The sequence below is a fragment of the Setaria italica genome, chromosome IV (genome assembly GCF_000263155.2).
Source record: "Setaria italica strain Yugu1 chromosome IV, Setaria_italica_v2.0, whole genome shotgun sequence".
NCBI classification, from domain to species: domain Eukaryota; kingdom Viridiplantae; phylum Streptophyta; class Magnoliopsida; order Poales; family Poaceae; genus Setaria; species Setaria italica.
The window spans coordinates 2,290,008-2,314,908 of record NC_028453.1 but is presented as its reverse complement, the minus strand read 5'-3'; the positions used below and the strand labels follow the sequence as shown (position 1 = coordinate 2,314,908).

At 41.8% G+C, this 24,901-nt stretch overlaps 1 protein-coding gene across 7 annotated transcripts; it reads right to left on the bottom strand.

The window, feature by feature from the left end:
- Window positions 1-379: 379 nt before the first annotated feature.
- LOC101769334 (putative disease resistance protein At1g58400) lies at window positions 380-13,113 on the bottom strand. Of its 7 annotated transcripts, none has more exons than XR_001163884.2 (12): window positions 12,875-13,113; window positions 12,608-12,706; window positions 12,389-12,527; window positions 11,507-11,768; window positions 11,187-11,415; window positions 10,940-11,090; window positions 10,645-10,830; window positions 8,787-9,923; window positions 1,804-7,635; window positions 1,025-1,189; window positions 848-940; window positions 380-731 (listed from the first exon to the last, which is right to left on the bottom strand). XR_001163884.2 is itself a non-coding variant. In XM_004964493.3 (10 exons), exons 3-10 carry the CDS (start codon window positions 12,488-12,490, stop codon window positions 1,103-1,105), a joined length of 7,986 nt encoding a protein of 2,661 aa, XP_004964550.1. In that variant the 5' UTR covers window positions 12,491-12,527; window positions 12,608-12,706; window positions 12,875-13,113; the 3' UTR covers window positions 733-1,102. The 7 variants fall into 7 exon arrangements, 2 of the variants coding, with proteins under 2 accessions (XP_004964550.1, XP_012700956.1); XR_002677431.1 differs by having other exon boundaries at window positions 848-937; XR_001163883.2 differs by having other exon boundaries at window positions 386-731; window positions 848-1,189.
- Window positions 13,114-24,901: the final 11,788 nt, after the last annotated feature.

Genomic DNA, 24,901 nt, shown 5'->3' with positions numbered 1-24,901 from the left:
GATCACCCGAACAGGAGCTAAGCAGATTCTCTCGGGTCGTATGTCCGACGCTGGAGATTCGATCAGCCGATTTCTAGCGCCAACAACCTCCAACAAACATTAGTCATCTAAAGGATCTCAGATGACTCTCATCAAAGCATGACGTCAGTTAGAAAATGAATTCCTATTGGAAGGGCCTAACTGCATGAATAAGGTACTCCCTCCATCCAAAATTACTATTTATTTTAGTTTTTCTAGATACATAGATTTTGCTATGCACCTAGTTCCAAATTAGTATTCGTTTTGACTTTTTTAGATACATAGATTTTGCTATGCACCTAGATATATGTTATGTTTAGATACGTAGCAAAAGTTATGTACCTAGAAAAGTCAAAATAAATAGTAATTTGGGATGGCGGGGGTATTTGATAATTGGTAGGACAGTGCTAGGGGCATCAATAGCATCCGGTAGACTACACCAATCTCATCTAGTATAAAGCAATGTACGGCCCCACTCTCTATGGCATTGACAGTAATAGAAACAGTAGCTTTCCCGCCCCAAGCTTACGTACTTGATCCTTTTCTTCATCAGATATGATGGTGATTGTTTGTAGGACACCTTTCAGGTTGCCAAGCAACACAGCTCCCCGCTGGTGTACATGGTGTCAAATAAACATCAAAAGCAGGAACCTATTCACCATTGGTTTCAAGTAAGACCCTCTTGGATGATGGCTGGTGGGAGGTGGGCGGAGCTACATAAAAATAGAGGGGGTGCGTCACTTCATAGCATATGTAGAATATTCGTGCTAACATGGTGAAAATTAAAAAATGATAAGTGATTGTGGATTTTTCTGGGGTGCGGTCGCACCTAGTGCCAACAATGTAACTCCATCCCTACACCAGGTGGATGGATCTTGAGGACAAGATGATGTTCCTCGGCCAGTTGAAGTCTGAAGTTCTTCTTCCAAATGATACAATGGGGTAGTCACTAGTCAAGTACAAAGGTACATCATGAAATAAACTTTTCCCTCTTCAGAAATTGTACCTCTGAATCAAGACTGAACTAATTGACCATGCTGCGAGAAATGTAGATGCAACACATGCTTTGGAACAAATATTATAATCAAATAGTTCTTCCACATGACCGCTTAATTCGTTTTCCATGGAGCTTCACTCTTTGTACGAGGTGATCATTCATCAGAAAGATATACTGCAAAATAAATGACACAGAAATATCAAATATTCCCTCCGTTCTTATATATATGATATTTAGGATAAGTTAATTAGTTAAAAAATGAACTAGCTAGCTTGTCCTAAATGTCATATATTTGAGAGCGGAAGTAGTAAATAAATGGTTCTGCAGCAATTCCTGTTAAAAAGATGGAAGTTAGATATTCTGATCTTGCAATGAGCAATGCAGGAGACATCAACCCATCAATGTTTTGTTTATTTTATCAATAACTTTCAGTGACAAAATTGTTCGTACATAAAAAGCTAAAAGCAGATGCGATTCAAAGATTCAAATATAACTATATAAGTGTGACTAGACCTTTTTTTTTGGTTTTGTTTACACAATGTTCTTTATGTTAGGAAATTGTAGTAGACTGGGAATGCAGTGCAGTTCATTCAGTCTTAATCTTATTGGGGTTCTTATGTGCTGAATGACATACTTCCGATTCGAACAGAATAAATGGAATATGAGCCAATGTTCAAGTAAATCTAGACTTTTGTCTATCAGAGTTGACAAATTCGTTACAGAGTTGACAAAAGAGCAGTCAGTGAAAGATAAGTAGGAGATGGTAGATAGCATGGCGGGACATATACCTTTACTTGAATGTGAGCCAGCATCTTCTTGTTCTTCTCTATTTTACACCACTTTGCCAATTCAGGGCAGTGGTAAATAGTTAGTACTTTAAGTTTGGTAAGCTTCTGTATGCTCTGTGGCAAAGAGTTGATACCCCTACAATACCGGATCTCAAGTTTCTTGAGAGCAGTAAGGTCACCCAACCATTCTGGCAGCACTTTTATTCTTGGACAATCTATGAAAGATAGCTCCTGGAGGGATGTCAGATGTCGCATGCTCCCTTGCAAATCAGACAGCTCTTTACACCCTGTGATGTCCATTTTCCGGATAGAGCTGAGGTCACCCAACCATTTCGGAAGTTCTGGCTGAGTATTATCTTCTAGCCACAATGATTTGATAAATGAGAGGTCTCCAATTATGTCTAATGAGTTGCATGACAGATCGGTACAACTTATTATCCTTAACTCAGTGATGGCACGGAGGTGGTGAAACAACATCCACTGAACCAAAGGCACCTTGCTTGATTTCACTGTCACCATCACGTTTGTTAGTGAAACAGAGGACACACTGGATGCTCCCCACTCTCCCCACGATGATAATACATTATCGCTGCTCTCTATTTCCAATCTTTTAGCTCTAGGTGGGCATGGTTTCAGTCTTAAATTTGGGCAATCACGTATTAACAATTCCACAAGGTTTGGGAACATGAATTTCTTCACACTACCCATGTCATAGGAGTACATTGTCTCCCACAACTTGAGGTTTCCCATACGGCATAAGCAAAATTTCCTCAATTCAGGGAAGGCTCTTGCACCGCCACAAAAATCCCCATCAATTGTCGTAATGCTATCCATTACACCTATAACTAGCTCTTGCAAGTTTGTTAATTGGCCAAGTGGTGGTAAGCTGTTGCATTTGCGTATATCCCACAATTCAATCTTGCTAAGACTTGGGAGATAAAGCGTAATGTCCATAACCCAGGCAGGAAACCTCACACTGTTGTAACCTGTCATATTAAATTCCCTCAAACTACTTGGTGGCACAAGCTTTCCCAGTACTTCCACATCCTCCACAGAACGCCCAGCATCTCTAGTCCACTGTAGTTTCAAATCGTTGATAACTTGTCTTTTCATCAGATTAGTTATGTACAAATCATTAGAATTTGTGTACCACCGTGACATGATGTTGAACAGGAATTGGCTTAGCATATTGGAGCTGCATGTCGGATCAGTGCAACATGTGATGTGTAAAGTACTCAGGGAAGGGAGGTCGTGAAAGAACTTCCACTGATCCAAAGGCGCTTTGTCAGATCTGACTGTTACACTCACATCCATAGGTGCAACAGAGGAGGTAGCACGAGTTTCTCCCCATAATGATAATACATTATTGCTGTTCTCTATCTCCCATTTCTTTGCTCTAGGAAGGCATGGTTCCATTCTCAACTTTGGGCAATCATTTATTGACAGCTCCTTAAGGTTAGGGAACATGAATTCTTTCTCAACATCCTTGCCATTGGAGTACATCGTCTTCCATGCTTCCAGATTTTCCATGTGGTATAGACAAAATCTCTTCAGCTGAGGGAAGGCCCTTGCACCACCACAAAAATCCTCTTCGATGATCGTAATGCTGTCCATTTCTCCAATAATTAGCTCTCTAAGGTTTTGTAATTGACCTAATGCAGGCAAGCTGTTGCATTTACATATATGCCACAGTTCAATCTTGCTAAGTTCCGGTAGATAAAGCTTTATGTTCATAAGCCAGGGCGGAAAGCTCACATTATTGTAGCCTGTCATATTAAATTCCCTCAAGGTGCTTGGTGGCACAAGACTTGCCATCACTTCCATATCCTCAACAGACCTGCAAGCATCACTGGTCCATTGAAGTTTCAAATCATTAATCCCTTGTTTTTCTATCAGCTTTATACTCTGGACCTCTTCTGCAGACTTTACATTATCAAGGCAAGTTATGTGCAACTCATTAGGATTTGCGTACTGTAGAAGACCGATGTTGCTGCTAGATTCACCTTCATCAGCTTGGACCACGAAATGTGGCAACAAGTCAAAAATCTTTGATCGGGACAGTGCAGATTTTTCCAGTTTGCGGCACCCGGTGACATTCAAGATCTTCACATTATCCATTCTAACCAAACATTCTGGAAGCCTCACTAGATGTGAACAGCAAGAGAGGTCCAGTGTATGCAGATTCCTGAGGTTGCCAATACTCTCAGGAACACTTACTATACTATCATTATTAGACAAGTCCAGATGCTGCAGATTAGAAAGGGTACATATACGGTCAATGAAACTGAATAGTTCATCTGAGCTCGAATTCCAGAAGATGGATCGTGTGGTATGTGATAGACCTAAATAACGGAGTCCAATTAGATTACCAATGACCTCTGGCAGCCCCTCAAGAAATTGACCCAATACATAACCTATTTGCATTGATAAATTCAAGTATTGGATGTTGGTTAGGCCACCCAAAGCTTTTGATAGACCTCTAAGCTGACTGTTGTTTGATAAATCCAGATATTCCAACCTTTTGAGATTCACAAATGATTTTGGGAGGTTATCTATAAATTCACAATTCGAGATGTCAAGATGCATCAAACATCTCAAGTCACCAATTGACTCAGGCAATGCTAACATCCTGGACCAACTTAGGTTGAGGTAAATTAGTTTCGAGAGCTTGGTGATACAATACGGGATTGTTTGACTTTGAATCTTGGGGGCATTGAGATACCTCAATTTCACCAATTCACTGATGCAAGCTGGCAACTTGTATATGTGGCACTTGCTTAAATCCAAGACTTGTAGGGATGTTGCAGATGAAAATGCATCACCGTGTAGTTTAATTTGGCTACTGTCAAGATAAGTAGGACATGGCAGATAGCATGGCGGGACATATACCTTTACTTTTATGTGAGCCAGCATGTTCTTGTTCTTCTCTAAATTACACCACTCTACCAATTCAAGGCAGTGGTAAATAGCTAGTCCTTTAAGCTTGGTAAGCTTCTGTATGCTCTGTGGCAAAGAGTTGATACCCCTACAATACCGGATCTGAAGTTTCTTCAGAGCAGTAAGATCACCCAACCATTCTGGCAGCACTTTTATTCTTGGACAATCTATCAAAGAAAGCTCCTGGAGGGATGTCAGATATCGCATGCTCCCAGGCAAATCAGACAGCTCTTTACACCTTGTGATGTCCATTTTCCGGATAGAGCTGAGGCCACCCAACCATTTCGGATGTTCTGGCTGAGTATTATCTTCTAGCAACAATGATTTGATAAACGAGAGGTCTCCAATTATGTCTAATGAGTTGCATGACAGATTCTCTCCCCATGATGATAATACATTATCGCTGCTCTCAATTTCCCATCTCTTAGCTCTAGGTGGGCATGGTTTCAATCTTAAATTTGGGCAATCACGTATTAACAATTCCACAAGGTTTGGGAACATGAATTTCTTCACACTACCCATGTCATAGGAGTACATTGTCTCCCACAACTTGAGGTTTCCCATACGGCATAAGCAAAATTTCCTCAATTCAGGGAAGGCTCTTTCACCGCCACAGAAATCCCCATCAATTGTCGTAATGCTATCCATTACACCTATAACTAGCTCTTGCAAGTTTGTTAATTGGCCAAGTGGTGGTAAGCTGTTGCATTTGCGTATATCCCACAATTCAATCTTGCTAAGACTTGGGAGATAAAGCGTAATGTCCATAACCCAGGCAGGAAACCTCATACTGCTGTAACCTGTCATATTAAATTCCCTCAAACTACTTGGTGGTACAAGCTTTCCCAGTACTTCCACATCCTCCACAGAACCACCAGCATTTCTAGTCCACTGTAGTTTCAAATCGTTAATAACTTGTCTTTTCATCAGCTTAGTTATGTACAAATCATTAGAATTTGTGAACCACCGTGACATGATGTTGAACAGGAATTGGCTTAGCATATTGGAGCTGCATGTCCGATCAGTGCAACATTTGATGTGTAAAGTACTCAGGGAAGGGAGGTCGTGAAAGAACTTCCACTGATCCAAAGGCGCTTTGTCAGATCTGACTGTTACACTCACATCCATAGGTGCAACAGAGGAGGTAGCACGAGTTTCTCCCCATAATGATAATACATTATTGCTGTTCTCTATCTCCCATTTCTTTGCTCTAGGAAGGCATGGTTCCATTCTCAACTTTGGGCAATCATTTATTGACAGCTCCTTAAGGTTAGGGAACATGAATTCTTTCTCAACATCCTTGCCATTGGAGTACATCGTCTTCCATGCTTCCAGATTTTCCATGTGGTATAGACAAAATCTCTTCAGCTGAGGGAAGGCCCTTGCACCACCACAAAAATCCTCTTCGATGATCGTAATGCTGTCCATTTCTCCAATAATTAGCTCTCTAAGGTTTTGTAATTGACCTAATGCAGGCAAGCTGTTGCATTTACATATATGCCACAGTTCAATCTTGCTAAGTTCCGGTAGATAAAGCTTTATGTTCATAAGCCAGGGCGGAAAGCTCACACTATTGTAGCCTGTCATATTAAATTCCCTCAAGGTGCTTGGTGGCACAAGACTTGCCATCACTTCCATATCCTCAACAGACCTGCAAGCATCACTGGTCCATTGAAGTTTCAAATCATTAATCCCCTGTTTTTCTATCAGCTTTATACTCTGGACCTCTTCTGCAGACTTTACATTATCAAGGCAAGTTATGTGCAACTCATTAGGATTTGCGTACTGTAGAAGACCGATGTTGCTGCTAGATTCACCTTCATCAGCTTGGACCACGAAATGCGGCAACAAGTCAAAAATCTTTGATCGGGACAGTGCAGATTTTTCCAGTTTGCGGCACCCGGTGACATTCAAGATCTTCACATTATCCATTCTAACCAAACATTCTGGAAGCCTAACTAGATGTGAACAGCAAGAGAGGTCCAGTGTATGCAGATTCCTGAGGTTGCCAATACTCTCAGGAACACTTACTATACTATCATTATTAGACAAGTCCAGATGCTGCAGATTAGAAAGGGTACATATGCGGTCAATGAAACTGAATAGTTCATCTGAGCTCGGATTCCAGAAGATGGATCGTGTGGTATGTGATAGACCTAAATAACGGAGTCCAATTAGATTACCAATGACCTCTGGCAGCCCCTCAAGAAATTGATCCCATACATAACCTTTTCTCATTGATAAATTCAAGTATTGGATGTTGGTGAGGCCACCCAAAGCTTTCGATACACCTCTAAGCTTATTGTTGTTTGATAAATCCAGATATTCCAACCTTTTGAGATTCACAAATGATTTTGGGAGGTTATCTATAAAGTCACAATTTGAGATGTCAAGATACATCAGACATCTCAAGTCACCAATTGACTCAGGTAACGCTAACATCCTGGACTTACTCAGGTTGAGGTAAATTAGTTTCGAGAGCTTGGTGATACAATACGGGATCGTTTGACTTTGAATCTTGGGGGCATTGAGATACCTCAATTTCACCAATTCACTTATGCAAGCTGGCAACTGGTATATGCAGCACTCGCTTAAATCCAGGACTTGTAGGGATGTTGCAGATGAAAATGCATCGCCGTGTAGCTCAATTTGGCTACAGTCAAGAAAACGCAGGGCCCTAATCTTATTAGTAAAACATGTTGACGATTTCAGAGGCTTACTACAATCAGTTAGCAATACATATCGACCAGTGCTTTCCACAGTAATGCCTTGTTTGCTACCATCCAGAATTTCATCGGCCATGTCTAATCTTGCCATGTCATGCACCAGGTCATGCATGGTGAACACTGTGACTCCTTTGTATAATGTAAAGCCATTGTTATAGGCTCGAAGGGTCTGCAACAGAAATATATAGTACATATAGTGTCATGATGTAATGCCCTTAAAATTTAATAAAACTTCCTTTATCGAAAAAAGCATACTAGCGTCAGGTTCTCTGTTCAAGTGGATGCACAAATATCAATTACTTTACATTTTGATTGGTTGTTATCTTTTTGTTTGTTTATCTATAGCTTTGAGTTTGGTGTCAATAGTGAGTAATATGTGATAGGTTCAGTTTACACTCATAGTGTTTGATAAGGTTATGCTTATCTTGAAGATCTTTCATTGTACATGCGCACCCCTATTAAACACCTTTCAAACAAATTTTGAACAAATAATACCATAACTTGGTAAACTATGTCACAAATGATTCAAATCTTATGACAATTACTTCATATTTGAATAAGTTGTTGTTTGTTTGTTTTATGTACTAGCAGTTGTTTGATTACTTTTTTAACTTTTGAAATTATACCTGCCAATGATGAGTATTCCTTGTGGTCCAGGCTATCCATAACCAAAGATGGACTTTGTCTAGAATGATGGCATTAACAATGTGTTAATTACTTGACTTTATATTGCTTGATATTTGTTTGTTTATTTTAGTTGCCAATGATGTTTAGTAACAATCATGTGTAGTAACTTGAGTTCATTTTTTGTTAGGAAACTGTATTGGTGCCATCCCATAGTTAGCACTGGTAGGGATACGTTAATACGGTAATACCCCTATTGCCCTATCACTTGGGTCACTAGGGATATGGTAAAATATGTGCAAGGTCATCATTAACATCGGTAGGGATACTAAAATATTTGCTCCGGCACTCCACTCCAACTCGGGTACCAATAATCTATTATTCATGCTAGCTTTGTACGCCAGTATGGATACCTGTGTCGCCTCCATTGTGCCAGTTCCATAATTAGCACATATGAGGTACTCTGCAGCTCCGTAATCTTATAAGATAGTATTTATTCAAAAAAGTGGCTCATTGCCACCCCTTATTCTTTGATCACTCTAAAAAACTACATGTAAGCTGTGCATTTATGTGCTTGTTATGATTCAAGGTACTGTCTATGTTCTCAGCATGACTGTCAATATATAAATATGCATGATATACATTTCTTTTCAATTTTCTGAAGTTAATAATAAGAAAAGTTCAAAAACAACTCACAGTGGGTAACACAGAATGTTGAAGGAATGATAATCCCAGGAGCTGCACAATATACTTCTCACATAGCTGTGTAGGAGAGAGTATTTTTTTGGGCTTGATGAAACCCAAAGAAATCCATTGGTGAATCAGATCATCTTTAACTATCTTATGGCCTTTTGGAAATACTGCACAATAGGTAAAGCATGATGTCAAGCATGGACCCATACTGCTATAACTTAGCTTCAATGATGCAAGAACATGATTTGGTGAAGAGCCATCCTTTGAAATATATTCATTCCAGATATCATTTTCTTTCACTTTTTCCCATTCATCAGATTTCATGGACTGCAACATGTATCCAAGAGATTGTGCTGCTAAAGCCACACCTCCACACTTCAGGGCAATCTCTCTTCCTATGCCCATCAACTCTTCCCTGTCATCTCTAGTTTCAAAGTGACTTCTTTGTTTTATTATATCCCAGCACATGTCATTTGTCAAAGGTCGTATCTTGTACGGTTTAAGAGTAACACAAATGTTCTTCGCAATGTGTTCACTGCGTGTGGTTACCAAAACAATTATATTATTCTTATCACCAAGACTTAGCATTGCCTTCAAATCCTTCATTTGAAATGGATTGTCCTCCCACAGGTCATCTAAAACTATCAGAATCTTCTTGTTAGAAAGTATTTTCGTGAGGATGTTATCCATCTCATGCTTTTCATTAGTTTTGCTCTCCTTTACAGATAGCTGTGAAATCACGGAGTTACCGATTTTATTTAAGTCAAATCTTGGGGATACATAAACCCATGCCCGAGAGAAATATTTGAACATTGTATCCTCGTAAATCAATTTGGCAAAGGTTGTCTTGCCAATGCCTCCAATACCATATATTGGAAGGACGATGATCTTTTCCTTCGTGCACAGAGCAGCTATTATTTTCTCTTTCTCTTCTGTCCTCCCTACAATTTGTCCTTCACCTGCATCTAATGTTTTTTTCCGTGTATCAACAAATTCCTGGTCATTGCACCTCGAGCTAGTCATCATCGAGTTGAAATGCTGGTATTGATTTGTGATATCCGGTTGTTCTGTTCTCATCTTCGTCACCGTATCAAGCATTGTCATGCTAGGAACAGTTCCGTGACATCCTTTATGGGGAAGCTGCAAGATTTAAATTTATTTGTCAACACATCGGAAAAATCTGCTCTGTATGATCCATAAAGTTTATACTGACAAATTCCATGAAAATATCCTAATGAAAAAACTACTATATATTACTGAAAATTGTTTTCATGATGGATCCAATACTATCAGTATTATGTCATCACTCCCAGTAATCATTTATATATTGGAGATCAAAGCTAACAATGTTTCACCAACACAATCATAACACAATTTATATTTTCATTAGAGAATTGTTTCAAAAGCACATACAAAGTTGGCTCTGTTTCGTTAGACCATGACCAAATGTATCAGATAGTTATATATGAAAGAAACTACACATGAAACTTTTAAATACGAATCACTAGTTGTTTTTTCATGAGCCTATCAAGTTTCAGTGTTGAAACATGACGATATGGCATTCAATTGAAGGTAAAACAAAATCTATAAAATACAGTTTTCCTTTCACCTTACAAAGTAATATCTCCCACGTCATTAGATCATGTTTAGTGGATATAAAACTGCGAATTGTTATTACATTCTTGAATCCAAGAGGGATCTTTATTGTCGTATAAAAAACCCCTAATATACTAAAATATTGTTGCAAAATGAAGGGAGAACAGGATTGCACATGTAGTCAAGTAATTTACTGACGTAACATTTCATTGCACAATGTTACACAGGAAATTTTCACACAAAATTATATAATTATATTAATCACCTTGACAGTGTCTGTTTCAATCTTATTCAGCATATCGATGATCATCATTATGTCAGGCCTTTTCTGGCTATCTTTCTCCAAACATTTTAATGCTATCTGGGTGCATCTCTGTACTTGGTGGCAATATCCTTCTAGCAAGGAATCACTCCAAGTTTCCTGCAACATGTTCCTCCAGTTATTTTGTACCTGAGAAATTGAACTACTGTCAAACGGGGATGTTATATTATTCAAATGTAAATTTTGCACAGTATTGGGATAATTTTTTATATTGTTAAGAAGAAATATGTGTTCTCACTTGATCAATAAACTCATCATAAGACATGTTTTGACTTTTGGAGTAGCCCTCAGGTCCTGATACTATCTTTATCATTAGGACACCCAGACTGAATATGTCAAACTTTTTTGAGATTTCACCTCGCTCAATGTATTCTGGTGGCTGGTATCCACTGCATTGCACCACACTCAACAATGTTGTAATACATGTGTGCATTTTGTGATTAGAAAAAAAATGGATATGTTCCCATGATCGGCATTCAACTTACCATGTTCCTAGAGGACTTTGTGATGTCCGTGTCAGTTCTTTACCAAAGATTTTGGACAGACCAAAATCTGCAATCTTTGGCACCATGTCCTTATCTAGCAGTATGTTGTCAGGCTTTAGGTCCAAGTGGTAAAGAGGTTTTTCCAGTTCCTCGTGGATATATTTTAGGCCCTCACATATCCCCTTAATAATTTTGTAACGTGTGTGCCAGTCAAGTCCACAGTGCTCATCTGCAGTAGTATACAAACGGATTATTAACCTAATGTAAATATACAGGACAATTTTATTCCATGACATAGCGAACATGGAGAAGTAGCATACCAGAAATATGCTTTTGAAGGCTCCCATTGTGCAAGTACTCGAAGCAGAGTGCTCTGTATGTTTTTTCAGCAAGCACTATTCTTCCATTGTGTTCTATAGATATTTGCTCTATTTCATAGCAATAACCAAGAATCTGCACAATGTTATTATGTTTCAGCTTCATGAGGTTATAAAATTCATTTTGGAACTGCTTATCATCAAGATCTGGATTGACATCACGAAGCTTCTTGACAGCAACTTCCTCTCCATTTTTAGTCAGTCCCTGTCAAAGACATGTTATCAGTACTCAAGCAAGTTTGACTTTTTTCTCACAGGAAATGGATTGACAGGCAGAAAGACTAAATGCAACAGAGACAGTCACCGTCAAAAATGGATTGACAGGCAGAAAAACGAAGTGCTGGCTCTGCTACATTTAGTGATCACCCGTTAGTAACAAACTAACTGTGGCAAAGGTCGTTACCCACTCGCAATGACATGCGCTGCAGGGATATTATCGCTGCAGATGTTACTAGCAATTGACTCGCCAAAAAGACCTGGGGCTTGTTTAGTTCACCCAAAATCCCAACTTTAGTACTATGCAAAAATAAGATTTCCATCACATCAAACTTGCGGTACATGTATGGAGTACTAAATGTAGACGAAATTAAAAAACTAATTGCACAGTTTTGTTGTACTTTACGAGACGAATCTTTTGAGCCTAATTAGTCAATATTTGGACAATAATTCACAAATACAAACGAAACGCTACAGTGTTGCTACAGTAATTTTGGCACCCCAAAGTTGGGCAACTAAACAAGACCTTGGTTGTGCCATTTGGGTAATCAAAATGATGTTTCATATAAAAGATGTGCGAACGAAAACCAAGCGTTTTCCCAATCTTACCCTGTACACCACTCCATATGCTCCTTCACCAAGTTTCTGTTTCTCGGAGAAACCATTTGTTACATCTTTCAATACTTGAAACGTTACATCCTCGAGCTCCATAGTTGTATTTTGTAGATCGCCGCTACCTTTGTAGTTTCTTTTGATGCAAAGAACCCTTGCGTGTGAGAAAATTAAAGCAATAGATGATATGTTCAAGAGATAAGAACAGAGTTGTACCTATACTTATTTACCAGGTGCTTGCTCTACTCTAGATCTCCTTGTCCTCATGCCACAAGGAGGAGTAGCGGGGATGTAGCAGGATGGTGACGATTTGATCTGAGTTAGAAGCAACGCGAGGATGACGACGAAATATGCCCCAGATCGAGTAAGGCAAACACATACAGACCACATATGACCAAGTGACCGACCCAGGTCGTGCTCGATCGATGGGGACGACGACCGCGTGGAATGGAAATATGGATATTGGAGATCAGTGGAGCTTACCCTTGGGCGTCTCCAATGGTTGCGGCATCAACCAGCTCTCACGGACGATGGCCGCCGGTTGCCATAGCCGGCCGCCCCCCACCATCCACAAGCAGTTGATGGAGTCGATGGAGGCCCGCTGCTGCTTGAGTCGACGAAGGTCAAGCTCTCGTAAGCCAAAATAAAATGTTGGAAATCGCGCGGATAATAGATTAGACGCAGTCACGCAGGCCTAGTTGCTACTGCCAAACGCATGATAATTGAGAGCTGAAAACAGTACCACTACTGCCAAACGCACTTCAGTAACGACAAGCCCACGTGATGGATAAAGGGCAAAAAAAGGTAGGACCTACATCGATTTGTGGGGCCCAGCAGCGGATACGATGAAGATGACCATTATACTTTTGCGAATTAGCTCATTGCAAGATCAAGCCTGTAATAACACTAGTAGAAAAACAAAATTCTATCCTTCACAAAAATCTCGATTATTTTTTATCCATCTAAATTTTGTAGTCGATGAAGACATCTTTAATCACAGTTGGTGTTATAAACTTGGACTAAAGCCTCCGAGGATTTTAGTCCGGTTTCACTACTAGAAAAAATGATCTCTCATCCTGAGACTTAGTACTAGTCACTTTTAGGCACGGTACTAATGTTAGCATTAGTACCGGGATTAACGGATAGTCCCTACAGCAGCGCTCATGAGCTCCGGTTGTGGGCACCAACTAATACTAAATGGTGCACATTAGTACCAGTTAGTGGCCCCAACCGGTACTAATGCGCCATACCCCCGGTACTAATTTCTTTCCTATAAATACCCTTCTTTTCCTCCAGCCCAAGCCATCTCCTCCAACTCGAGCTTCACCCTATCCATGGTGAAATAGGGGGAGGTGCTGCAGGATTTGTGACCATTTCTTGGGGATTTCACTCATTCAAGTGTTCTAAAGGTTAGAAATTTCATTCTCCCTTGATACATGGTTAGTATACTAAGTTTTATACTTTAGAACTAGAGTAATTTGTGATTTTTAGAATAAGGTACAATGCAAAAAAAATTCATTTATATGAATGTGTTATTTAGAGCTCATATTTATGATTTTTAGAATAAGCTACAATTTTTTGGATGCCATGTTTCGTACTAGTCAAAGAAATTGATATGAGGTTAGAGGAATAATTTCATAGTTTAGTACTTTTCAAATATGAGGTAAATAAATTATAGCAAATGTGAGCGGGATAAAATGTCGTACATAGAGGTAATAAGATGAAATAGAGGTACGTAATTAGTCATTTTTAGAATAACCTACAATGGAGAAAATTTCATTTATATGTTATGTTTGAGCTAAGTAAATTATGTGAAAAATATAGAATTTGTTCGTAGTTTAGTCATTTGCAAATATGAGCTAAATAAATTATGTACATAGAGATAGCTTCTGCTGCTGGAGGTAGTGGCGATGGTGGGGCGATTATCGTTCCTCTCGCGGCAAGAGGAAAACCATAGCTCTCATGTTAAGTTGAAGAAAATAAGCACGTTGAAGAAAGCAATGCTTTGCTATTTGTGGAGATGTCATGAAGATGCTGTTGCGGCGGGTTAGGAACCTCCTTTTGGTGGTCTTTATGCTCCACCGCCAGTCCCGGGTGTTTCAGGTCCACTTAGTACTACCGTTGTAGGAGGTACAAATAAAACATAGGATGAGGCTGGGTCAGCAAAACTTTCGTCTTTGCCGCCCAAGGATGCTTAAAGTCCTTCTAGGTAGCACTCAGTTGATGGTTTATCATAGTGTATCATGTTGTTTGGATCTGAAATATTAATTTGTGTATTTCTATCTAAAGTTTCGGCAACATTTGAGTTTAATGGTATTTGTATTGGTTATTTCAGCAATTACGTTATCAAATTCTAGAAAATAATGTTTCGCTAATTCAAGAATTTTTCTATATTCTCTAGCTAATTCAACATTTTTACTACAATTTAAAAGTAATTCATATACTGCAGAAATAGACAAATAATTAAACACAGCTCGAGTTTCACCCTATTCATGGCGCCATAGGGGGTGCTGCCGGATTTATGACCATTTCTTAAGGATTTCACTCATTCAAGTATTCTAAAGGTTAGAAACTCCATCCTCCCTCGATACATGGATAGTATACTAAGTTTTATACTTTAGAGTTAGAGTAATTTGTGATTTTTAGAATAAGGTACAATGGAGAAACTTTTCATTTATATGAACGTGTTATTTAGAGCTCATATTTAATTTTTTAATATATGCGCCATTTTGTATAGGAAATTGCAGAAAATCATGTTAACTTAGAAAAAAATCTTGAAGAATTTATATAAAATCATGTTAATTCTTAGAAATGTATAAAAATAAGTGAAAATTAGATCATGTGAATTTAGCAATTACGTTATCAAATTGTAAGAAATAATGTTCATTTCTCGCTAATTCAAGAATTTTTCTATATTTTCTAACTATTTCATTTATATGAATGTGTTATTAGAGCTTATTTTTGTTTTTTTAAATATATGCACCATTTTGTATTGGAAATTGTAGAAAATCATGTTAACTTAGAAAAAAATCTTGAAGTAGCTAGAATTTATATAAAATCATGTTATTTCTATCTAAACTTTTAGCAACATTTCAATTTAATGCTATTTGTTTCATGTTTTTTATGTTTCATTTATAATTGTATGGATGATCAGAATATCTTTAGTTCGGTAGTATTTTGTAGATGGATCGGCAATAGATGTACAATGCAGACAAAAGTTCCATGGAGTACATTAATGGCTTGCGTAGTTTTCTCGATTAGGAAAAATTCAACAAACCGCCATCAGGTTTCATTTGTTGTCCATACAGAAATTGCAAAATTCAGAAGGATTACTCATCCAGAAAGACTATTCATGCCCACATATACAATTTTGGATTCATGCCTAACTATTTTGTTTAGACCAAGTATGGGGAAAGAGGAGTTATGATGGATGATGATGATGAAGAAGAATATGACAACATTCTTGACTAGATTCAAGGAAGTGCCTTTGCAAATGCTCCAATGGGCGATGCTGAAGAAGAGATGGGCGAGGCAGAAGATCTTATCGATAATCTAGGTCAGGTGTTGCGAGATGCAAAGGAAGACTGCGAGAATTGGAAGGAGTCAAAACTGTTCGAGCATATGTTAGATGATCATAAGAAATTGTTGTTCCCAGATTGCAAATAGGGGCACAAAAAGTTGGGTACCACACTGGAAATTCTGCAATGGAAGGCAAAAAATGGAGTTTCTAACAAGGGTTTTGATGAGTTAATGAAAATCATAAAGAACATGCTTCCCGAGGCGAATGAACTGCCATCCTCAACATACAAAGCTAAAAAGGTTGTTTGCCCTCTGGGTTTGGAGGAACAAAAGATACATGCATGTCCTAATGATCGTATCCTCTATCGCAGTGAGGAATACGAGAAATTGGAGGCTTGTCCTGTATGCAAAATGTTGCGTTATAAGATCAGGTGAGATGACCCCGGTGATGTTGAGGGGGAGGCCATCAAGAAGAAAGTTCCTGTGAAGGTAATGTGGTATTTCCCTGTAGTACCACGATTGAAGCATTTGTTCAGAAACAAGGCACATGCAAAGTTGATGCTTGGCACAAAGAAGAACGTAAGCAGGATGAAATGATCAGACACCCCACTGATGGGTCCCAGTGGAGAACAGCTGATAGAGAATTTCCCAAGTTTAAAAAGGATGCAAGGAATATATGGTTTGGTTTAAGTACAGATGGATTCAATTCATTCAGAGAGTTCAGTACTGGTCATAGCACTTGGCGTGTGACCTTATGTATGTTCAACCTTCCTTCATGGATGCGCATGAAGCGAAAGTTCATTATGATGCTGATTATTATCCAAGGTCCAAAACAACCTGGCAACGACATTGATATTTACCTAATACTGTTGGTTGATGAACTTCTACTGTTATGGAAGAAAGAAGGTGTACGTGTGTGGGATGAGGACAAAAAGGAGACTTTTAATCTACGAGCATTGTTGTTCGTAACCATCAATGATTGGTCGGCGCTTGGTAATCTGTCTGAACAGTTAAACAAGGGATTCCGAGCCTGCACGCACTGTTTAGATGATACTTGCAGCATGTATTTGAAACATTGTAAAAAGGTCGTGTATACGGGCCATCGTCAATTTCTTCCTTCTAAGCACCTATTAAGAAAGAAAGGGAAGCATTTTGAAGGGGAGGAAAAAAATGTACTAAGCCCGTTCACCGTAATGGTAAACGTGTATTTTCTATGATAAAGGATGTGAGGGTAGTATTTGGCAAGGGCTCTGGTAGCCAACATGTTCCGAATGACGAAGATGGACATGCACCTATGTGGAAGAAGTCTATATTTTGGGAGCTACCTTATTGGTAGGTCTTTTAGGTTCATAATGCAATTGATGTGATGCACCTGATGAAAAATCTTTGCGTGAACGTGCTTGATAGCACCTACTCTTCAAGTTCGGCCATATCACCACCCTGCAACGCTCCACACTTCCATTCTGTAGGTCTTCGATTGCTTGTAGAATGTCTTTGTGCTGATCATGAATGAGATAAACCCCCTCCACGTCCTTCACAATCATGTTCTTCACCCTCTCCAAGAACCAATACCAGCTATCTCCAGACTCCTTCTCCACAAATGCGATCGCAAGTAGCAACACCTAAATGTTGCTGTCGGACCCAATAACTGACAATATTGTTCCTTTATACCTTCCAGTCAGAAATGTGCCATCAATGCAAATGACTAGTCGACATCGCTGGAAAGCCTCAATGCAAAGACCCAAGGCCAGGAATGATTGCTGCAGGACCTGTTTGCCTAGAAATTGAGCACATGGATAGGCTTTCACGTCGTAGAAGCTTCCTGCGTTCCTCTATCATATGGTGTGCAACAGGATAGGGAGGTTGTCATAGGATGCTTCTAACGTACCCCACTTCATCTCCAGCACCTTCTGCTTCGCTCAGTAAGCTTTACTATAGCTAATCTTGTACTTGAACTTCTCCTCTATGGCACAAACAATCGACTTAGGCTCGAAGCTGGGATTCTCCACTATCTGAGGATACATGTATTGAACAACAAAATCAGCAGTGAGGTTGCGATGTGTTCCTTCCAATTCATCCAGCAAAGCATTGGTGCTCAACTACTCTAGTCACCTCCCAGTAATCTTTCCACTTCCCCTTGTATGTGTGCACCCTAAACGGGCAATCATTTCTCACACAGTGGACATCATACACTATCGGGTTGCTCTTCTCCACCCTGAACTGACGCTGCAAAGATAAAGTGGACCATTGCTTCACAGCTGCCTTCACCTCATCCCCACTAGGGTACAAAGCATCCACGCAAACCTCATTCTCCTTGTACTCCCAAGGGACATTTTCCCCTACATTGACCTGTAGGGCGGAATGGTCATAATTTGATCAGCTCCGTTGGATAGGGTAAGCATCTTCCTCATCCGACAAGTCATCATCCATGGTACCATTAGCTTCCTCTCCTTCCCTCTCCACCTGCTCAACTAACTAAGCAATGTCTTCCCCCTCATCAGCCTCCCCATTTGGCTCACAGGCTGCAACATCATCCTTTGCATCTCCCCCTTCTGCCCCATCGTCATCAGCTTGTTCATTTGCCCCATCAGTACTCTCCACATTTTTCTCGGCTTCAACTTCAGCACCTCCTACTTCTTCTTCCATCTAATTGCTAGACCCAGTATTCATGAACAGTTGAACATACCATATGAGTGGTAAACTGCGCCTCGTGCAAGCCTTTACATAAGCCTTGTAGCTTGGGGTTCTTTCAAGCGGGAGCCTTGTAGCTTGGGGTTCTTTCAAGCAGGAGCAGCTCCTAAAAGTTTATGTCAGGCCACCTTTTCACTACAGCCCTCACAGACACATCCACTTGATCTCTATCAACACCGAAATCCTTACAAAGCCACCTGCATATGCCTCCCCAAGTCCTCTCTCTTGTTGTTGGTAAATACTTGTAGAAATACTAAAATCCACTCAAATCTACCCCTTCTAGATAATATCTAACCTCCTCCGGACCATAGAATACTTGAGAATATAAACTATCCAGCATGCCTGCCAACATACACGAAATGAGCAGTCCAAATTACTCTCAATAACTTAAACCAGTTAACTAGAACGACACCTTCATTTCAATAAATAGTGGAATCATTTAATTCTAACATCGACACTAACAACTATTTAAAAGTAAACCAACCTTACGAACTAATTCATTTCATTTTACCCGGTCTATATACACGATACTATCATAGTCATTTACAAAATATATGTGATACTATCATAGGCAATTACCCAGTCAATATATGCGATAAGCACAAAAGTTCTAACTAAATCTAATAATATAACCATAGCATTGCAAATAAAATTTATCTAAATTTAATATACCTAAATCAGCAACCTAATTTAACTGTCAACTAAATCCCTAAGCTAAATTCACTAAACTATCTGACCTACATTTTCCTATGTCTCAAATCCACTAGACTAACTAAACTAACTACTACATTTATCTACTTCTAGATCTATTCACTAAACTAACTAAACTAGAGGACTAAAAAAAATACCTGTAACGACGCGAGGAATGGGCTTTCAATCTCACCTCCCCTCCCCTCCCCTCCTCCCTCCCTCCCTCCCTTTCTTTCTTTCTTTCCTTCTCCCTCCCTTCCTTTCTTCTCCTCAACCTCTCCTCCCCTCCCTTCCTCTTCTCTATCTGGCTCTTAGGCAAGCACACAACAAATGAAAGGGGTGAGCGCCCTGGCGCCTGTGCGCGACGCTTATATAATTGCGGCCCCGCCTGCTCATTCGGCGGAAAGGGGTGGCTTCCGCTGTTTGACCTGGCGGGGCGCTAGTTCCGCCAGACGAAACGGTGCCACCGCCTTGAAACCCGCACCATTGCAACCCATAGGCGGCCCGCCAAATGGGGGGCGGTAAGGGACCTACCGCCGTTTCACCCGGCTATAGGTCTTACCACCGTTTGAACCAGCGATACAGGCCTACCACCGTTTCGTCTGGCGGCATAGGTCTATTTCTGCAATTTTTTTGTTCAACTATTTATTTCTGCAAATTCGTTAAAAATTATATAAAAATAAAAAAAAATCTTGACCGCACCATCAATCTCACCAGGCGACGGGTCCATAGACCAAGGGTCCCCAATGGGACTGCCTTCCCACAACACTTAGCCTAACAAAGGGCATAACGATAGCGCATACCTGGGCCGACCCAGCTGTGCATAGCCGGGCTGAGGCCTCGATCCGGCCACCAACCGGCTCCTCCGACCAGGAGGCTTGGTCGGCGCCCCGCTAAGAAAGGGTCAGTCGGGGGTGGGACCACCGCCCGACCCCGACTGAGTACTCCCTACCAAGCCCTTCTGACTGAGTGCTCCGACCCAACCCCCCCAACCAAGGACTCACTGTACCACTTGCACCAACCTCCCCGACCGAATCGGTCAGGTCTAACTAGGATGCCCGACCGAGGATGCCTGCCCGGCGTGGGCCCAGGGAGCAGGTGTGACGGATAACGAGGCAACGCCCAGGTCAGCTAGCCGTACGCAGAGCCATACCGCGCCACGCCCTGCACATGTCTGCACAGTGGCGTCGTAAACCTACTCGGTATGGTGTAATAGCCTGACAAGGAGAACAGGGACCGAGGACGGAGGCCACACCGTATTTACCGACGTGGGATTCAACAAGACTAGGCAGCGCCCGTACACTTACTCTCTTATCCTCCCCCGACTTGTAAGGCCGTCCCCTTGTACTATAAAAGGGAATGGACCCCTGCTTCTACACAAAAGATCCGCATGCACAACTCTTATGCTCTCACATGCACCATACACACTCCCAACACTTAGCGCATGCTTGGGCTCCTACCACTCTCCTCCACTGAGATGAGAACAGAGCTAGGACTCAGGCACCCCATCTCTTCCTCCTCTCGTTTGCACCCCCACTGCAAAATTTGAGCACCTGGGCTTAGGAATAAAGTCAATGACTGACCCCCGACTGGACATAGGGCATGTTGCCCGAACCAGTATAAATCCTGTCTCATTGCGTGCTAGGCCATATCCGATTAACGCATTGGTAAAAGTACAAATAATTACTTGTCAGCTAGATTTCACACCGATAGTTGGCGCCATCCGTGGGGAAGACGCAGTTGTGTTCGTGTTTTGTAGGTCATAGGATGGCCCATATCACCGCCACTATCAGCATGGCAGGTGCCAGCGATACGATTCGCTTCGGCTCGCTGGAGTTTCCCGCTCCCACCCTCGGTGGGACGTGGGTTCCGCCCATCTTCGTGTCGTCCCAGGCCTTCCGCTTTGGAAGTCTGGACTTCGTCGCCGATCATCTCAGTGTGCTCCGCCTCCACAAGGAGGTGGCTCCCCCGGCATTCCCAAGAAAGGTGGCTCGCATCGTCGTCCGTGAGCCACTCGACGATCTCAACGTGGAAGCACTTGCGCTCCGCATCGAGTCCGTGCTGGGTGCAAACCCCATGGTTAATGATGTGGATACCATCATGTATTCACTCGCTAACACTTTCAAGTAGCTCTTCGGAGGACCTCCGCTATCTCTGCCACATTCGCCGCGCGGATGGCTCACTTTTTGTCACACCCGGTTTTAAAACAAAACCAAGTGCTACCTATATGTATGCCAGGATCTAGTTCCATACATATGGTGATATCATAAGTGAATAACAGCAACAATATCACGTAAAAAGATACAAATAAAGACTTATAGGACTATCAGAGTTATACAGCTTAATCTTGGAAACGAAGGCTCCAAACTTCATAGGCAATTGACTGGGGGTTGCGTACGCCTAGAACTCAGCACCATCTTCACAACAAACTTGGTAGCAGCTTCTTCTTCTGAGCAACGTTGGTTATAGCAAGGGTGAGCACATGTCGTACTCAGCAAGTGTGGAGAAAATATATATGCAAGGCTTAATCAAGGAAAGGCTGACTGGTTGACTGCATTAAGCATTTTTAGTTGGTCAAATTTTATTAGCACTTGATTACTAAGGTATAAGTATATACCAACCCACAATTAATAGAAACATAAACATAAGCCATAAGCATACAGCACAACCATAACCATGATTTAAGTCCATCTTCAAGTATCTTAATCATGTGAGGGTCCAGGCCGCTCTTAACCGTGAGCACGGTTGATCGATCAGCTTTATACTCTGCAGAGGTTGCACATCTTTACCCACAAGTCATGTAAAAGTTCAAAGAACTTTGGACCCAACTATGCGGTGCTAGCTAGGCACCATACCACACTTCCAAGGTGTGATTGCATAGGGACGCTATGAGGCCTTTACAAAGATTCGCTAGTAAGTGGTAACCCGCTAAGGTTACAGGTCAAAGCAGAGCATAACAACTTCCTAGTGGGTACAGTGTCTTAGCTAAGCCCACTTCCCAAGAGGACAGGTGCTATACCCCATCAACACCTCCCATCTTGCCCTTTTGGTAAGATTACCCCAGACTAGAGTTTCTAATTAATTAGCCAAGACCAGAGCCATGATAGTTCTTGTGGTTGTATTGTTTTCCTAGGTGGTCACTCCATATTCCAATTAAGCATTGTGATCTTGTATTAGTGAAAGGTATAACATAAATAAAACAAGTTTAATCATTGAGTTCGTTAAAACCACCATAACCCAAGTATAGCAGCTAAGCATAGCTACCCAACAGAAAGATAAACGCAGGTAGACAAGGAATGATCATAAAAGCTAGGAAAACCTTAATAGGACCCATCAAATTAAATGCAAGCACATGCAATAGTGATTAAATTAAGTTATTGGGACAAAAGCACTAAGACACACTTGCCTTCCTATAAGTAGTGTTGCTACTCAGAATGTCTTCAACTTCTTGCTCTTGAATGTCCTCGAAGTATGTTCGTTCTACTCACATCAATCATCCAAGACAAACATCCAGAGCACACACATACAAGCAAACAAAATAACTAAATTAAAAACAGTACACCAATCATCATAATAAATCATTCTACACATTGACACGATCGCGTGAGCGCAAGAATTGCTAAGATTGGATTTGAAACGAGAAAGATATGAGATAAACAAAGTTGTGAAGGAAATAAACATGTTCAAGAAACATGGAAGTAAAAAGAAATTAGAAATCATTGTGCAAGAGAGATGTCAAACATGACTCAGGAAACAAGGAAAAAGATAAATGAAGTGAATAATAAGAGCTATGAAGTTAGCAAAGTAATGGTGGGCAAAGTTTGTAGTACTTGAAATAGAATATCGGTAATGCTACCGTGAACATGTCCGATCGCAGGAAAAAAAATCGGACGCGGGTCCCACCACTCAACCTTATCCACCACACCCTCTCCTTATCCACCACACAGCTGCCCATCTCTCTCTCCCGTGACCTTTCTTCTTCAACCACACGAGCTCTCTCTATCTCCCTCTCTCCGGAGCTGGCCGGAGGAGCTGCTCCGCCGGGGAGGGAGTTGCTCCATCGTGCGGCCGCTCGAGCGCCGGCCGCCGCTCCCCCGCGGCTAGGGGCGAGCCGCATCGGCCGCCGCTTGCCGTACAACCGCCGAAGGAGCTGCTCCACCATGCGGCCACGCGAGCCGTGCTGACCGCCGCTCCCCCGAGGCCAGGGGCGAGCCGCACGGGCCGCCGCTCCCCCACGGTCAAGGGAGCACTGCACAGGGGCTCCCGCTATGTCGTGCCCCGCCAGCCCGTGCATGTCTGCCAGGTTTTGCTGAGAGCGCATGCTGCAAGTATATGTTTCAAGTGTTTCAGATGTTTCGGGAGTATGTTGCAAATGTTTCATTGGATGTTGCAAAGTAGATCTACATGTTGCATATGTTGCAATGGCTATACACGTATGTTGCAAGCATCTGTTCCAAATGTTTCATCACTTTTTCAGACGCATGTTGTTTTTCAAGTTTCTCTGGTGTTTGTAAGTGTTTTCGGATGGATGTTGCATGCAACGTGAGATGTATGTTGCGGCAGTATTTTTTTTGATTTTTTGATCCTTTGGTTTGTTTAGCCTGAACGGGACGGTGGATGGTCCATCCTATGCTAGGCCCGGACGTCGGACGTCCGTGCGCTAGCAGTTCCCATAGAATATACTACAAATCAATGATGATAACCATAAGACTTCGGATCTTTGATCATGCTGGAAATATGTAGAAAACCAAATTATTTTGCTAAAGAAAAGGTCAAAGTTTATTGCATAATATGCATGGCATCAACGCGTACATATTGAGCTTGTACCAAGTCAAGTACATAGGAATTGCACTTGGTTGATTAGCGGCAGAACGACTGGCGATGGCCTTGTTGTACTGCACACAAAAGTATGCATCGCATGGCTACACGTAACTCATCCAGGGGCACTCAGAACATTGCTTACCATGCTTTACGTGCAGGCTTGCACGGCTTGTGGATAGCTTTGGTAGATGGTCTGTCTTAGCAGGGCAGCGGAAGGCATCTGCTCGACGCGCAGACAGCAGCAGCAAAGCAGCAGCTGCCGACGGCACAGGCGGGGACGTTCATCCTGATGACCCGATCTGCAGAACAATCGGCGACGAGCGGAGACCAAACGTGACGACGACATCTATGGTTCAACCTCGGCGTGGACATGCTTCTGCTCCTCCTGCAGAAGCTCGGTCACAGGGACGGCGACCTCGGGACGGGCTTCGGTACCACCTCGCTGGTGCTCCTCGTGGTGAAGTCCTCCCCGGCGACTGGAAAACATGGACGGTGGACGGCTGGCTGCAGTGATGGATCCACGGCGACGTCCTGCACACGGGATCCCTGGCGCCGCGGTGCACAGCAGCGGCGAGGGCGGCACAGGGGCGACGGCACACAAGCGGTGGCGCGCGGCACGGCAAGGCGGCGGCACGGCAGCAGCAGATTGAACTCGGAGGTTGTTTGCCAGGGATCTAGGGCACGTAGGACGGCATGGAGGCCGAAGGTTGAAGAGGAGGACAGCCGAGCTTCACGTGGAAGTCGTGCTCCAGCGGCAAATCGCTCAACGATGGCGTATCAGGCAAGCGA

What these genes read in the sequence shown, in the direction of transcription:
- LOC101769334 (XM_004964493.3), bottom strand. Translation starts at nt 12,490, where the DNA reads ATGGAGCTCGAGGATGTAACGTTTCAAGTATTGAAAGATGTAACAAAT. An exon ending in CAAAGTCCTCTAGGAACATG is followed by an intron (nt 11,091 to 11,186) that starts GTAAGTTGAATG and finishes GGTGCAATGCAG; the next exon opens with TGGATACCAGCCACCAGAAT. An exon ending in TGGCTCACATTCAAGTAAAG is followed by an intron (nt 1,190 to 1,803) that starts GTATATGTCCCG and finishes TTTATTTTGCAG; the next exon opens with TATATCTTTCTGATGAATGA.